Source organism: Myotis myotis, unplaced genomic scaffold (genome assembly GCF_014108235.1).
Source record: "Myotis myotis isolate mMyoMyo1 unplaced genomic scaffold, mMyoMyo1.p scaffold_m19_p_1, whole genome shotgun sequence".
Taxonomy (NCBI): domain Eukaryota; kingdom Metazoa; phylum Chordata; class Mammalia; order Chiroptera; family Vespertilionidae; genus Myotis; species Myotis myotis.
The window spans coordinates 161,972,931-161,990,157 of NW_023416313.1; the positions used below are offsets into that span (position 1 = coordinate 161,972,931).

General features: G+C 41.5%; 1 protein-coding gene and 1 pseudogene across 1 annotated transcript in view; both read left to right on the forward strand.

Annotated features, from left to right (window-relative positions):
• The first annotated feature begins 303 nt into the window (after positions 1 to 303).
• Positions 304 to 433, forward strand: LOC118661066 (annotated as a pseudogene).
• Positions 434 to 2,455: 2,022 nt separating this feature from the next.
• WDR76 (WD repeat domain 76) overlaps positions 2,456 to 17,227 on the forward strand; it is a 30,320-nt gene continuing 15,548 nt past the window's right edge. The window contains exons 1-7 of the mRNA XM_036299730.1: positions 2,456 to 2,564; positions 3,164 to 3,559; positions 4,804 to 4,896; positions 6,822 to 6,877; positions 14,637 to 14,763; positions 16,287 to 16,388; positions 16,489 to 16,532. Of these exons, the coding sequence (XP_036155623.1) occupies positions 2,499 to 2,564; positions 3,164 to 3,559; positions 4,804 to 4,896; positions 6,822 to 6,877; positions 14,637 to 14,763; positions 16,287 to 16,388; positions 16,489 to 16,532 (884 nt within the window). The 5' untranslated portion in view covers positions 2,456 to 2,498. The remainder of the gene's footprint in view (positions 2,565 to 3,163; positions 3,560 to 4,803; positions 4,897 to 6,821; positions 6,878 to 14,636; positions 14,764 to 16,286; positions 16,389 to 16,488; positions 16,533 to 17,227) is intronic.

The window sequence follows — 17,227 nt, forward strand, 5'->3', positions numbered from 1 at the left end:
TTTGAGTCAAGGACTGGTGACAGCTTGCAGGTGTTGTTAATAGGATTATTTCACCTGGGTTTTATAATTGGGCTGGCTGTGAGAAGAAATAAAATTGGGCAAGTCTACAGTGAAGAACAGGAGAAGACCCAAGTAACCAACCAAGGGAGCAGTTTCGGATTGAAAGAAAAGGACCTTAATTTTATAATATGAATGTATCAGCTCTAAAACTATGCTGTCCAAAGGGAGTAATTTGTTGGGAGACAATTGTTTTGGCTCATGGCAACCCAGAGAACAGAAAATAAAATTAATATGGCTGTATCTAGCTTTGTGCAGTGGCAGTATCATAGCCAATAAGGTTTATTGGAGGCACGATTATTGCTAATTGAAGAAAAAATAAAATGGCTATCTACAAGAAATACCGTGCACTAAAATCTGATGTTATTTTGTGATACACAAATTACTTGATCCACTTTTTCCCCAACCTTTAGGCTCCTTAAGGTCATCATTAGTATTTGTTAATTGGTGGGCAGAGGAGCTGGTGAAATTTAAACCAGCTGAAAGTTACCAGCTTTCGGGGGTGGGGTGGGAGTGGGAAATCAAAATGCCTCCCTTCCTAGGAAGAAGAAGAAGATAATGCGGTAGCCATAGGGCATACTATCCTAGTGGTGGGGTTACAAGGAACTAGGGGACTCGAGGTAAAGGGTGAACGTTGATTTCAATTTCTTTCCCTCTCTATTTCTTTTTTTTTTTTTTTTAAATATTTTTATTGATTTCAGAGAGGAAGGGAGAGGGAGAGAGAGGTAGAAACATCAATGAGAGAATCATTGATTGGCTGCCTCCTGCAGGCCCCCTACTGGGGGTCCAGCCTGCAACCTGGGCATGTGCCCTGACTGGGAATCCAACCAGTGACCTCCTGGTTTGTAGGCCAAGGCTCAACCATGGAGCCACACCAGCCAGGCTTTCCCTCTCTATTTTTGAGGGCATTTAAGTGAGTCTGAATCCTTTTCAGTCTCACCTTGCGAGGCAAGATAGTGTTTCCTCAGCAAAAGTGCCGGTGTTTTCAAAGCGAGGTCCCGGCACCAGCCAGCAGCAAAATCACCAGGATTCAAGGGGAAAATATTCATCACATCCCATCGCGTCTTTAAGGTACAGTGGACTTAATTTGTTCCAGAAGGCTGTTGGAGAAGCCATTTGTTCGAAAACCAAATCATTTTTCCCCCCATTAGAAATAATGTAAATTGAATTAATCCGTTCCAGGCCCCCAAATGATTCCGTTTCAACCTTTCTTGTATACCATACATGTATAATGCACTGTTTACTCTTGTGGACGAAAGGGGCCACACGCTGACCTGACAAGCTGAGGGAAGGCCTGCGTGGCAGCCTAGCAGACTCAGAGACCTAAAATAACCACAAAGGATGGTCTGAAATTAAACTTTAACTAAAAGCAGTTATGGTGGGCAGTTATGTCCTAGGCCAGTATCTTCACTGACAAGATCAACTTTGATCCTTACTGAGCCCATCTGCCTTTTTGCCTCTAAGATAACATACCCTTGAAATGTCTGGGTAACTTGTAACTTCCCTTTTTTTGGAGCCCCTGGGGCACAACCAAATGTTCTGGGCCCCATGACAGATACTACAAATTCCTTCATTATCATGTTAATTGATCCTGCACCCACCTAAGTATGTGTCCATCATTTTACTTTTTATCCTATCACAGAGGTTTCCCCCCGCTTCGCTTAATCCCACCTCTTTAAATCTGTCACCAATGAATTTCATGTATAAATACGGATGTAACCCTGCCATACTCCGGAGCACTATCTCAATTCGTTGAGGTTCTGCTTCCCGGCATATGTCGACAGTTTGGCTCAAATAAACTCACAAAAATTCTTTACAGGTTTCAATGGTTTTTTACGTTAACACTCTATAAATAAACACTTATTTTCTTAAATTTATCGAACCCCCCCCACTAGTCTTAAAGGAATTTTTCATATATCATGCCTCCGAAATGCTATCTATCACCAGCTGCTTTTTCTTATCCAATCAACAGGGTTTTTTTTTTTTTAAAACCTACGTTCAATTGCCTGTGATTGCTGTTTTGTGAGCACTTGCACACTCTTAGCAACTCTTGATGGCCCCTTTGTTTTAAAATTGTGCTAATCGACAGCAACAAAAGCATTGCCTGCAAAATGCTTTTTGTCATGCTGAGGTGCCAGCATGAAAGGATGGTCAGGTCGGAAACTGAAGTTTTGGTCAACCACCGAGACATTTTTTCTCTTTTTTTGGCGGGGTGGCAACTTAGAACCCCGTTGTTGGAGATGGGAGACGGAGAGACGAGGTTGGACCGTACTTGAGTTTGGGTTGAGACGAGGAAGCTGGCTTCTTTAAGAGACCGCAGCCCGGGCCGCGCGCCCCGCCCCGGAGCCCGGCTGGGAGCGGAGCCGCCGCCCGCCTTCCCCGCCCCCGGCGCCGCCTCCCGCCCCATATTGGCGGGAAGACGCCGGCCGCTCCGCCGCAGGATGATGTCGGGGTTGTGCGGGGCGGCGGAGGAGAAGGCGGGCTCCAGGCAGCGACTCCAAGTGAAGGTGAGACTCGCTTTCGGGTGTTTTCGCGGGGAGTCAGTGCCTCGGGGGGCGGAGCGGCTCGGGGACCGGGCGCCCCGCACTTCCACTCCCCGCGAACGACTTCCCTCCGCCGGGCATCGTGTGGCTCCACGGGCTTCCCCCGGTTTCCTTCAGAAGGGAAGCCGACCCCTGCCTTGGTCTTCTTTTAGGGAGTCCAGGCCTTCGGGGCAGAGGAAGGTTCCTTTGAACCCAGGAACAGTGGAGGATGGGCTCGGGGACTGCACATCTGCCTTTGCAGCAGCTGTTGTCAGCTTCTCCTCTGGGAACAGTTCCAGCTACTCGGGCGATGACAGCTCGGGGAGCCGTCTCAGTTACAAGTTATAGTCATGACGGTATCATCTTTGGGCTGGTGGACTCATATGGGCAAGAAATGTGTCCAGTGTAATGATTTGGGTTAATACATTTGGTGTCTAGATTCTGGATGGGAGAAGTTCTAGATTATCAATTTGGATTTATGTTGTCATTATGAAATAGCAATTAGACTTGTTTGCACTGATCTGTAAGCAAAGGTGCAGGACCTGGGATTCTAAAACTCTCTTTTTCCTTATTGGTCTGAATAGGTGCATGAATTTAAAGAAAACCAGGACGTCGCTGACGTATCTCGGAGACTAGTTTTAGAAAAAACAGCTAAGGTGTGTCTTGTCCCCTTTTCACTCAGTGATTACAAGCCAGATGCATTTAAGCTCCCCAAATCCCTCTTAGATAAGAATTCTAACAATGAAGCAGCATGTAAGACATATAAGAAGACCGAAATAAAGAAAACTTTCAGGGAGGTTTTAACTCCGAAGATGAAAGCCACCACATCTTCTAAGACAGAATCCACTCTGCAAAAATCATCCTTGGACGTGCACACAGAAAATCACAAACAGCACATGAGCACGTCGGACACAGGGCTTCTCAGTGTCGAGATGGAAGACAGTCAGGATGGAGACAGCGATGAAGATACATCAGGCCTGGTAAGACTTTAATTACCGTTTACCCACAATTTTCTTATTTTAAAAATAGAAGTTCTGATAATCACCATCAGTTAGTTGCATTGATGGGCCGAATAATATTTCCTTTAAACACAAAAAGGAGACAAATGATGGAGTAGAGAAGATACCTGAGAAAATGTATTAGTTCTATTTAAAATAATAGTTTGAATCAGCTTAAGAAATTAGGCATCTAATTCTTTTGACTTCTATTGCCTACCAGGAGTGCTGTACTTCATTTAAAGCGACATTTTCTGATTGTTCATTTCTAGTGTATACAAATACAACTGATTTTTGTATATTGACCTTATATCTTCCAACTTTGCTGAGGCCATTTATTCTAATATTTTTTTGTGTGGATTCTTGAGGATTTTCTATATATATATAAGATCATGTCCTCTGCATTAAAGATAGTTTTATTTCTTCCTTTCCAGTCTGGATGTCTTTTATTTCTTTTTCTTCTTTATTTTTTTACCTGAATGTGCAGGCTAGAAATTTTATGCAAGATAAGATAAAACTGCACCACATGCCAAAAAATTGATGGAAGTAGGAGAACAGAAAGTGATGTTAGGGAAAGGGAGATAGGATGACTCAGGTGTTTTTATGAAATAGGAATGCAATTTATACTTTATTGTCTCAGAGGTAAGAACTAGGACCTATGGTGGGACAGCGTGGGGTAGATCATCAGTACATTGGACTGGGGGTTGGAAGCCTCAGTTTTAGGCATGGCCACTTCTAAGAAACCATGTGCTTTTAAACAAATCATCTCTGTGTGGAGTGGATTATTTAAGACCCGTGGTTCTCAAAGTTCTAGCCTGTAGTAAAATTACCGGGAGGGCTTGTTAAAACTTGGTTGCAGGGTTCTACCACCAGAGTTTTGTATTAAAATTTTTTAAAATTGATTTTAGAGATAAGAGAGGGAGGGAGGGAGAGAGAAAGATAGAGAAACATCGATTTGTTGTTCCACTTATTACTACTTGACTTGTTACGCGGCCACTTGTTATTTAATTGGGAAGCCATACAGATATCTGTGATCATCCCACATTCAAACGCTGTTACTCAGCATCTAATAAAGCAGAGTTTATGTGCTATTCGATAAGACATTAAATGAATAGAATAGGTGCAATTTAAAGGAAAGTATACATGCAGAGAATTGAACACCTGGTTTTGGGAGGTGCTTTTGCTATGGATTATGTAAACTAACAGAATCTTTTTGGTGTAATTCATAGGATGATTTTTCAGGATTGTCACCATATGAAAGGAAGAGACTGAAGAACATATCAGAAAATGCAAACTTTTTTGCTTCACTTCAGTTGTCTGAGGTTTGTCTAATTAAAACCAAGATACCTTTCCTCTTGCCAGTAAGTCAGTAAAATATTCATGTATCGGGTTTCATCGTGTCAGGTGAGGGACAGTAAATTAGGAGCAAGTTTTGCACTTAATAGAAAGAGGTTACCATACTTTATTAATTCCAAGACTTTTCTTTAATTTTAATATTTTCGAAATAAGCATCTTAAAACTGTAACTGGTACCTCCTCCCCTCTCTCCTCTGGTGGTACATAAAGTAATGATGGCTTATGAAAAATTGTCTTGGAGTCAAAGAAACAGGGTATGTTTTAGTGGTTTTTTTAATGGATAAAGGAGAAGGAGGAATGGGTTGAAGGATGTGTGGTAGATGAAGGAGAAGACAAGCTTTTTTAAAATATAAATCTTAGACTGTAATGATAGATGGGAATAAGACTTGTGTAGGGAGTGTTAAGGATAAATGGGTAGATCTATACTAATATCTTATAATCATTATAATTAAATGTATAATTTACATGGTGTCTTTACACTGGGCAGTAAACTTCTATGTGTGAGAGAATAACTGTTTAGGAGGATGTGTGATGTTTTCCCAAAAATAATAAATTGAATTCTCCGAATACCAGATTCCCAAATATTCAGTATGTGTTTGCATCTTGAGGGGAGGGTGAGTTAATATAATTTTATGTAACTAAATGACAGTTCATGAGAAATTTAGACAGACTATCTCTAATTTTGATTTTTAGTTAACAGAAATTCTGATTTGATTTATTAAAGTATAACATAACTTTTCTAGAAAATATCAAAGTATGATTGCCTTATTGGAAGTTAAACCATTTAATTTGTAATAGTATATTTGATTAAATGTTTAATGTTTAATCCTGTAAACTCATTAGCAACTTGGTTTAAGGCATCAGAATGTCAGTACTTTAGACAGTATTAGATATTTGCTTTTGTTATTATTATTTTATTTATTTATTTTTAAAATATATTTTATTGATTTTTTTACAGAGAGGAAGGGAGAGGGATAGAGAGTTAGAAACATCGATGAGAGAGAAACATCTATCAGCTGCCTCCTGCACACCTCCTACTGGGGATGTGCCTGCAACCCAGGTACATGCCCTTGATCGGAACCGAACCTGCGATCCTTCAGTCCGCAGGCCGACGCTCTATCCACTGAGCCAAACTGGCCAGGGCTATTATTATTTTATATATTTTTTTTATTTCAGAGAGGAAGGGAGAGGGAGAGAGAGATAGAAACATCAATGATGAGAAAGAATCATTGATTGGCTGCCTCCTGCAGGCCCCACACTGGGGACCGAGCCCGCAACCCAGTCATGTGCCCTGACAGGGAATCGAACTTGACCTCATGGTTTCATAGGTTGACGCTCAACCACTGAGCCACACCGGCCAGGCTGCTTTTATTATTGATTAGAGGCCCAGTGCATGAAATTCATGCACTGGTGTGTGTGGGGGGGGTGTCCCTTAGCCTGCTTGTTCCCTCTCGCAGTCTGGGAGCCCTCAGGGGATGTCTGACTGACGGGTCATCCTTAGCATTGCCTTGGAGGTGGGAGAGGCTCCTGCCACCGCTGCTGCCCTCGCCAGCCGTGTGCCCGGCTTCTGGCTGGGCGGCACTCCCCCTGTAGGAGTGCATGACCACCAGGGGAAAGCTCCTTTGTTGAGCGTATGCCCCCTGTGGTCAGTGCACATCATAGCAACCGGTGGTTCTGCCATTCAGTTGATTTGCATATTAGCTTTTTATTATATAGGGTAGAATAATCATCTCAGGTCTACTACCAAGAGCGGGTATCATTTTAAGGATCTTTATTTCCTGTATAGATCTTAGTTTATGTGGATATAGTGGCAGATACTTAATATTTTAAAAGGTAAGCTGTGTAGTTATAAGCTATTATTTTTATGTGTATATACTTTGTATATTTTGCAGTCAGCTGCAAGGTTCCGTGAAATGATAAAGAAGAGACAGCCTTCAGAATCCAGAAGGTAAAAGATATGATTTGCAGTGTCTGCTCCATGATATATTGCTGAGTTGTTTTATAATTTGAAAAAGTGATTCAGCATAGTAAAATAAGTAAGATCAGAAACTCTGTAATTTAATCTTAATCCTTATAGTATTTCTGAGAGAATGCTACTTTTTAATAACTAAAGTTCTCATCCTCATCAAAGGAATATAGAGGAAATTGAATCTTGAAAGCTGAATTTTATTTCTATTTAATACTGTTGCTGTTAATGGAGGGAAATCTTTACTTTCACTAAATTATTCTTATTTTTGCCTAGAAAACTATTATTCTTTTTTCCCCTTTTTAATATAATTTATTGGGGTAAGAACGGTTAATAAAATTACATAGATTTCAGGTATACAATTCTATGATACATCATCGTGTATTGTATTTTGTGTTTACCACCCCATGTCAAGTCACCTTCCATTACCATTTACCCCCCTTGTACACTCTTCTACTTCCTCTCACTGAAAACTGTTATTCTTAAAGATTCTTCTACTTTCTTTTAACTTTTCTGCCTTTTTCTTTCTCAGTTTGTTTTCTTTTACATTACTAGAATAAAGGAAGGAAATGAACATTTATTGAACATCTATAAAATACAGTGCAGTGACCTAAAATTTTTGTCCTATTTTATCTCATTTAATTCTCTCTATATATGTGTGTGTGTGTATTTTTTTTAATTTTAATTTTATTTTATTTTTATTTTTTTAATATATTTTATTGATTTTTTATAGAGAGGAAGGGAGAGGGACAGAGAGTTAGAAACATCGATGAGAGAGAAACACCAATCAGCTGCCTCCTGCACACCCCCTACTGGGGATGTGCCCACAACCAAGGTACATGCCCTTGACCGGAATCGAACCTGGGACCCTTCAGTCCGCAGGCCGACGCACTATCCACTGAGCCAAACCGGTTAGGGCTATATATATATATATTTTTTTTATTTCAGAGAGGAAGGGATAGGAAGAGAGAGTTAGAAACATCAATGATGAGAATCATTGATCAGCTGCCTCCTGCACACCCCCTACTGGGGATGGAGCTTGCAACCTGGGCATGTGCCCTTGACTGGAATTGAACCCGGGACCTTTCAGTCCACAGGCTAATGCTCTATCCACTGAGCCAAACCAGCTAGGGCTTTATCTCACTTACTTCTGATAACAACCAAATGTTGGAGGTAATATATCTATTTTGTGAAATAGAGAACAGGCTCAAAGAGGTAAAGTAATTTGCTTAAGGTCAAAATAGCTCAGAAGTGGAAGTTTTAGGATCTGAGCTCCAGGCTTCCTTAGCTTAAGTTCTATCTACTGCATTTTAGCAGTGCTTATGTATAAATGAAGAATCTAAAAATCTTGGTATCTTTAGATCATTTGTTTAATGCTAATGGTAATGAAATATAGCATCACTTTAATTGGTTTGATTTTTTAAAAACTTATTGATTTTAGAGAGAGAAGGAGGGAAGAGAGAGAGAGAGAGAGAGAGATCGATTTGTTGTTCCACTTATTGGTTGCTTCTTGTATGTGCCCTGACCGAGGATCCAACCCATAACCTTGGCATATCAGAACGATGCTCTAACCCAGTGGTCGGCAAACTCATTAGTCAACAGAGCCAAATATCAACAGTATGATTGAAATTTCTTTTGAGAGCCAAATTTTTTAAACTTAAACTATATAGGTAGGTACATTGTCATTAACTTAATTAGGGTCCTCCTAAGGCTTAGGAAGAGCCACACTCAAGGGGCCAAAGAGCCGCATGTGGCTCGCGAGCTGCAGTTTGCTGATCATGGCTCTAACCAACTGAGCTGTCGGGCCAGGGCCTTGGTTTGATTCTAATACAGGTGAATTAACTTTAGGAAAGCTAAACTTAATTATGGCTATATATTTGCAAGTGTGTAATGTTAGAAGAGGAAAGTTATTAACCCTGCAAAGAAGTAGCACTGGTTATGTTGCCAGCTGATTAATAGCTTTATGTTTGCATATTTTTTATTAGTAAAGATTGGTGATTTGTTCCCAGATTCGTTCTTAGGCAACTTTATTGTGGTGTGAACATCATAGAGAGCACTTTTGCAAACCTAAGTGGTATCGCCTACTACTGTAATTATGTCTGCTATACGTTTATACCATAGTGGGTTTGTTTACAGTAGCACCATCACAAATCCATAATCTATGTATATAAAAGCTTAAGCGACCCTTGCAACTGAATGACCGGAATGACCAGTCACTATGGCACGCGTTGACCACCAGGGGGCAGACACTCAACAGCCAACCGCCTGCGGTCCCTCCTTCCCAACCCTCCCCACAGCCAGCCGGCCAATGGGCCCATTGCCCGTGGCGGCATGGCAGCGAGGGAAGGGGGAGGGGGGGTGGAACTGCGTGGTGGCTGGATGTCAGTGTCTGGTGTCCGTTCCTTCTGTGCCCAGCCCAGCGACTGTTGCCTTCTCTCCTGACCCCACCGGGGCCTTTGTGTCCTGGGCTGGGACAGGGAACCGGGGGTAGGTGGCGGTAGATGCGGCCCCTTTCCCAGAGGGGCCAAGGGCTGGCTCCCTCCTTGGTGCCAGCAGCCAACCTCCTGCGCCCTGTCCCTCCCCCGGCCAGCAGGCCCCAATCAGCCCGCCCACTGCAGTGGCAGTGCGGTGGTGAGGAGGGGGGGAGGCGGGGAACCGAGTAGGCGTCTGGTGGCCAGGCCTAGGGACCCCACCATGAATCCGTGCACTGGGCCTCTAGTTGTAGAATAAAGCCCTGACAGTAGGCTTTTTTTTTTTTTTTTTTTAAATGCAAGTGCCTGACTGAGGCATGCGTTTCAAAGAGACATTCATTTCACAGGCATCTGGCTTCAAGGATGGCTAACTAGAATAAATACATTGCCAGCCACTAGATAAAGAGCCAGGCCGCCTCCCCATACTTAGAGATCGTGGTTGATGATGACAACTAACCATTTGGGCTGCTTAGTTTTGTTTTGTTTTTCTTTTCTAGTGCTTTAAATTCCCACTCTTACGTTTTAAATTCACCAATAAAGAGTGAGGTGGGGGCTAGGGCGAGCCAGCAGGGGTCAATGGGGAGAAAAATAGGGACATGTGTAATACTTTTGACAATAAAGATTTAAAAGAAAACAGAGTGAGCCTGTAAAACCCTATAGTGAGCCCTGGTCAGTGTGTCTAAGTGGTTAGAGCATTGGCCTGTGTACCGAAGGGAAATCAGTTCAATTCCTGGTCAAGGGCACATACCTGGATTGCAGGTTTGTACCCCAGCTCCGGTTGGGGCATGTGCGGGAGGCAGCTGGGTTGTAGGTTTGCTCCTTGATGTATGGGAGGCAACCAACCAATGTCTCTCTCACACTGAGGTTTTTTTCTCTCCCCCTCACTCTCCTCCTCCCTCTCCCTTTCCTTGTCCCCCTCCCCTTCCCCTCCCCCTCCTCCTCCCTCTCCCCCTTCCCTTCCCCTTCCCTCTCCCCCTCCACCCTTCCACTATCTAAAAGCAATGGAAAAATATCCTCTGGTGAGGAAAAAACCCCCCAAAATCCTCTGGTGAAACCGTAGACTCCCATCCTCGACCCAATAAAAGCAGAACCTTAGGCTCTTGCTTTCTGTCTATCCTTGATCTGGCTGTATGCTCCCTGGCATTCCTTGTAGGTTCCAGGGCCTGTAAATAATAAATTCTTTTTTTCTCTTTAAAGTTTCCTAATGGTTATTGCCAAAGGGCATCTTGCAATCACTGTAAGAGGAGGTCCAGTTGTAACGTTGGTTTAGAAAGGGGAGATGTCTGGGAAACTCACTGGGGTCCGGGTGAGTGCCCCCGGCATTTCTAGGTGATAGCAATCAATAGACTGGCGAGGCACACAGCAGTAATGCCTTGTGCTACAATGTTATGACTGCTACAAAGTCACTAGGCTAGGCAATAGGAATTTTTCATTTTCATTATAATCTTATGGGACCACTGTGGTATATGTATTCCATTGTTGACCAAAACATGGCAAAGCAGTGCATGACTTTATAGGTATTAGTATCAAGTTGGGAGAGTGGAAATTATATAATTTAAAGGAAAGAGCATAGCTCTTGGAATTTGGCAAACTTGATTTCAAATTTTGATTCTGCAACTTATAGCTGTGGTACTAACTTTGGACAGTTTCCATAATTTTTCTTTCTTTTTCTGTAAAGTTGATGTTTTGACAATCCAGAGGGGTTTAAAATAAAAAAAAAATTAAATATACATACAAAAGAAGCACATATAAAATATTTGTATAGTTGAGAAAATAATAGTAATACAAGCAACCACTCATGTACCTGCCATCCAGGTTAATAGAAATTATAGTGCCTTTGAAGGCCCATATATACACCTTCCTTCAGATGTAACTATTATGCTGAATTTTGTGATAATCACTTCTTGAGTTTATTTATAGTTTTACTACTGATGAATGTATCCATAACAATATATTTAATTTTGCCGTTTTTTGGTGTCCACATACAATGCCATTTTTATATTTTTGGATTTTCTTTTTTTTCTCATCTACACTAATAAAAGAGAAAAATGGTAATTGGCGTACGGCGATACCGTTTTCATTGGCTAATCAGGGCTATATGCAAATTAACTGCCAACTAAGATTGGCAGTTAACTGCCAACTAAGATTGGCAGTTAACTGCCAACAAGATGGCGGCTAATTTGCATATGTAGGCACAATGCAGGGAGGCGAAAGGGAAAGCAGGAAGAAGCCCCCTGCCACTGACAGTGATCGGAAACCCAGCGGGGAGCTAAGAGCTGGGGGGCAGGGCAAAGGCAGCCCTGGGGCCGCCTTTGCCCTGCCCCCCAGCCATGATCGGAGAATCAGGCGCCTTTGCCGCCCTGCCCAGTGATAGCAGGAAGTAGGGGTGGAGCCAGCGATGGGAGCTGGGCACGGTCGAAGCTGGCAGTCCCGGGAGCTAGGGGTCCCTTGCCTGGGCCTAAAGCGAAGCCCACGATCGCGGGGCTGCTGCAGCTGCGGGTCCCCGCTGCCCGGCCAGACGCCTAGGCCAGAGGCGTTAGGCCTGGGCAGGGGCGGAGCCTGCAACCGCGGGGAGCTGGGGGTCCCCTGCCCAGGCCTGACACCTCTGCCAGAGGCCTCAGGCCTGGTCAAGGGGCCGATCCGGTGATTGGTGATCGGAGGGTGATGAGGGTCAACTCCTCTGGCCGAGGCATCAGGCCTGGGTGGGGGGCGGAGCCGGGGATTGGGGGGTATGATGGTCCCCTTGCCCAGGCCTGAAGCCTGGGTCAGAGGCGTCAGGCTTGGGCGGGGGGTGGAGCAAGCGATCAGAGGGAGATGGGGGTCCCCTGCCCAGGCATGATTTCTGGGCCAGAGGCCTCAGGCCTGGGCGGGGGCCAGAGCCAGTGATTGGGGGGAGATGGGGGCCCCCTGTCCAAGCCTGACACCTCTGGCGGAGGCGTCAGGCCTGGGCAAGGGGCCGATCAGGCGATCGGAGGGTGATGGGGGTCAACGCCTGAGAGCTCCCAGTGTGTGAGAGGGGACAGGCTGGGCTGAGGGACACCCCCCCCCCCCCACCCAGTGCACGAATTTCGTGCACCGGGCCCCTAGTCTATATATATAAAAGCTTCAGTGACTGGGCGACCAGCCAGTAGCTATGACACACACTGACCACCAGGGGGCAGATGCTCAACGCAGGAGCTGCCAAGTGACAGCAACTTTGCAGAGTGCCCTCTCGCACTCTGGGACCCCTTGGGGGATGTTGGACTGCCAGTTTCGGCCCAATCCCCACAGGCCAGGCCGAGGGACCCTACATGCTGGAGGGACCCTGCTCACTCCACAGACACCCTTCGAGCCCCGGGTGCTGCCCCAGGTGCGGCCGTCTGTCAGGGGAGGGACCGTGAGAGGTTGGCTCCAGGGCGTGTCCATCCCGTCTCACCCAGTCCTGCCCTGTCGGCCACCTTCTAATTAATTTACTTTCAGTGTGCATGAATCTGTGCACTGGGCCTCTAGCATTTATATATCTTAAAATTCATTCATGTTGATATGTACAGCTTTATTTCATTAATTTTTGTTGTTGTATGAATGTACTATACACATCCATGTGCAGGTTTTGTGTAGACTCTCATGGGGTTTTTAACTCCCAGACTTGTCTACACTGAGCCTCCAGCAGTTGGTCAATTACAGTTTAGGTTTTTCTGGTGGTTCAGACACTGGTTTCCCTGGCGGCTTTCATTCCTGCGTCCCTGCTCCAGTAAGCCATGAGTCCCGTGTTTTCCTGTGTGGCTCTCCAATATTGGGGTCAGTTGTTTTCACTGTGGCCTTGACATTCTTAAGGATCCTAGAAAAGTTGTTGATTTTTCTGCCTACCTTTTTAAAAAAAATTTAAATTCTTTATTGTTGAAAGTATTAAACATACTTTTTCCCCCCATTGACCTCACCCTGGCCGCCCCCACCCCTCAGCATGAGACAGAGTGGTGACTTTCAAGTTCTCTACATGTGGAATCAGAAACTGAAAGTTCTGAACTACTATTTTAAAATGAAAAATAGGAAAAAAAAAATAAAATGAAAAATAGGTCCTAGTTGGTTTGGCTCAGTGGATAGAGCGTCGGCCTGTGGACTGAAGGGTCCCAGGTTCAATTCCAGTCAAGGGCATGTGCCTGGATTGCGGGCTCGATCCCCAGTGGGGGGCATTCAGGAGGCAGCCGATCGATGATTCTCTCTTATCATTGATGTTTCCATCTCTCTCCCTCTCTCTTCCTCTCTGAAATCAATAAAAACATATTAAAAAATAATAATAAAAATTAAAAAAGAAAAATAGTGCATTAAAATGTAGGGTATATACAGAGTGGGGCAAACATAGGTCAACAGTTGTTTGTATGGAAAATAATACAATAATACATAAGTAAAAAGAATAAACTTTCACGTACTCATAATTGTAAACCTACTTTGCCCCACCCTGCATATGTTTTTTAAAAAGTAAACTGTATGGAAGGGAATATAAGGACATGTTTGTCTCTTTCCCATCCTAGACCTTAGTTCTTCAGGCCTTCCACCTAGAGGAAACCACTCTTAATAGTTTCATGTATATTCTCCAATAGGTGATCTCAGCATGCACAAATGTATGTGTATATGTACCCTTTGTGTAAAAAATAAAATCATATTTAAATGTACTAGACCTTGTTTTTGTTTCCTTATGAGTTCATTTCATATTAACATAATATTTAATTCTTTATTCTGGCTACAAATTATTCTATTTGATATGTATGCCACAATTTTTTTTGAAAGTTTGCACATTTTGATGTAGGAAAATCATTCATGTTAACAAACAAACAAAATTGTGAGGGTGTCATAATTTTTTTTTAACACCCTTCATCTTCCCATGATGAACATTTATTATGCTTTCAGAGCGTTAATTAAAATCAGTATAGCTGCCCTGACCGGTTTGGCTCAGTGGATAGAGCGTCGGCCTGCGGACTCAAAGGTCCCAGGTTCAATTCCGGTCAAGGGCATGTACCTTGGTTGCAGGCACATACCCAGTAGGGAGTGTGCAGGAGGCAGCTGATCGATGTTTCTCTCTCATCGATGTTTCTAACTCTCTATCCCTCTCCCTTCCTCTCTGTAAGAAATCAATAAAATATATTTAAAAAAAATAAAATAAAATCAGTATAGCCATGTACATATTGCAGTGTGTGACTATATCCATGAGATATAGTCCTAGAAGTTATTCCCTTAATATTAGTAAATTCATATAACTTTTCTGAGTATAACATGAGTTTTTTCCACTTCTTTAGAAAGAAGCCCAAGAAGAGAGAAAATGGAATTGGATGTAGAAGGTCAATGCGATTACTAAATGTAGATCCTTTAGGAGTTTCATTACCGGAAACCCCAACCCAGCCAACAGTAGTAGAAGATGAAAATGTAAGAAAGAGTGCAAATACAATATATTAACTCAATAAAATACTGAAAATTTTGAAGTGCTTGAAATTAGATTATCAGGTCACTAAATTATGTTTAATTTGTATTTATTAATTTGGTACTTGACTGTTGAATGGTTTAATGCAGCAGTTTTCAACCAGTGTTCCCCCAAAATTTTTAAAACATGCAATCCCTGACTAGTTAGGGGCACTGATCTCTTTTGCCTTACATTGTCAGATAAAATGATAATAGCTGTCCTGTGTGAATGAATCAGAATTATACCTATTTTTTTTTTGTCAGATTGGCCAAAAATACATTTTTTGGTGTGCCACAGAATTTAGTAATTAGTTTATGTGTACCATGAGATGAAAAAGATTGAAAATTGCTGGTTTAATGACTAAGATTTCTTAGTCATTCCTCGGTTGGATTCTATATCTCTGCTGGTGTACCTGCTATGGGATTGTAGGATTGTGTCATTGAGTCCCGGTTTTCCCGTTTTTAAAATTGCAGCAATAATAGAAACTTCAGTAGGGTGTTGCGAGGGTTAAATGAAATAGTTTCTATAAAGATCCTTACATTTTATTAGGGCTTAGTAAGTAATCAATAAATGGTAGTTATTAATATTATTGATAAATAATATGTGTTAATAGTAATGGAGTTTTTAGCTATAGTTTAATTTTATGCTGTCCGGGCGGAAACAGTCTTATTTACCAAGTTATTGTCTAAATAAGATTTTAATCTTAAATAATTTTAGTCTAAATAATTATATTTTTTATTCAAGAGCACCTAGTGTTTTTAACACTCTATTCCTCCAAGTGTTTAATTATAATTTGGAAGATAACACTCATTAGGCTCATACTTTGGAAGTGAATTGCAAATTAAGGTACTATGGGAAGAGTAGCTTTCAAAATTTTTTGAAGCCTGCACTCAAAATAAGAAATATATTTACATTGAACTCATTACACACACACACGTACACACACACACACACACACACACACCCCCGTAAAACAAAACTTGTGAAATGATACTTACCCTTACAACATGCAATGCACTTTTGTATTTTCTATTCTATTCTTTTTTTTTTTTTTCCCTATTCTATTCTTATTCACTAAAACACATTGCTGGTTGTGACATTAAAGTGATTTCACGACCCATAGGTTACAATCTCTTTTTAAGAACACTGGCATAGAATAATAACTCTGATTAATGAAATTGAACTGTCTGAATCAACTCTCATAACCAGTTATTGGCAGTGGAGCTTTGGGTAAGTTAACTTCTCTAAATTTCATTCCAGTGTTTTTAAAATGTGATATCTCCTTTATTGGATTGAGATGATTAAAAGATAATACATTTTATTACTTACAGGATACCTGACATTCATTCATTGAAGAACTATTTTTGAATGCTAATGATGTGTCACCCCTATTTTTGGAATTGAAAGTAAAGTTGTGAAAATCTCAAGCCTCTATTCCAGGGCAGGGCGACAATCAACTCTTTTATATGTTTTTATTTTTTTATAACAGCCTTTGTTACCTCCTGGGCCTTTAGCAATGACTCCTGAAAATCGAGATGATAACAGTGAACTACTTAAAGGATTTCTGCAGACTTGGGCAGAAGTGAACAAGGTATCAGTTGGGTAGGCTTACATAAGCTTTTAGAATCATTTGTTAATGAAAATTCGGTACATATATTAACTTAGTACTTTGATCTCTCCCATTGTTTCAGACCAATAGTAAGAATAATGAGAAGGAGTTATCGAGCATTAAAAGGTCAGTTAAAATTCCTGGTCTTTATTCACATTTTCTGAGACCTTTAATTTATAAAGACTATAAAACTGGAAATTTTGAAAAATGAGATGAAAATTTTACCCATAATATTTCCTAACAACTGTTGATTTTGTATATTTCCTTTAAAGTATTGCCATATGCAATACCTCTAGGATATAAGCTTCATGAATGTAGGGGTTTTGTCTCAATTCCCAGAATAGTGCCTGGCACCTAGTATATATTCATTTGAATGACTGAATCCACAAACATTTTTACTCTATGTTCTTTTATTTTCTTTTTTATTGAATTTATTGGGGTGATATTGGTTTGTCATGTTCTAATGTTTATATAATTTTTCATTATACTTTTTCATTAACATTGTGGTTGAACGTTACTAGATTCTTTAAATTTTTTAATTGCAGAATATTTTATTGAGTAGGTGGAATTTACCTTAACCTTCTCTTACCCTCATGGTATTTGGATTTGTTTTCTATTTAGTTTTGTGTGCTTGTATGTGTGCATGTGTTTGTTGAAGTATATATGTTTGATAATAGATTATTTCCTTAGGATAGATTCCAGAAGTGAGATTAATGTGTCAGATATTATGGACATATTTATGGCTTTTAGTACACATTGGTGAATTGTTTTTCAAAATCTTTTTTTCTTTTGAAATCTTATATGAATTTTCTCTGTCACTA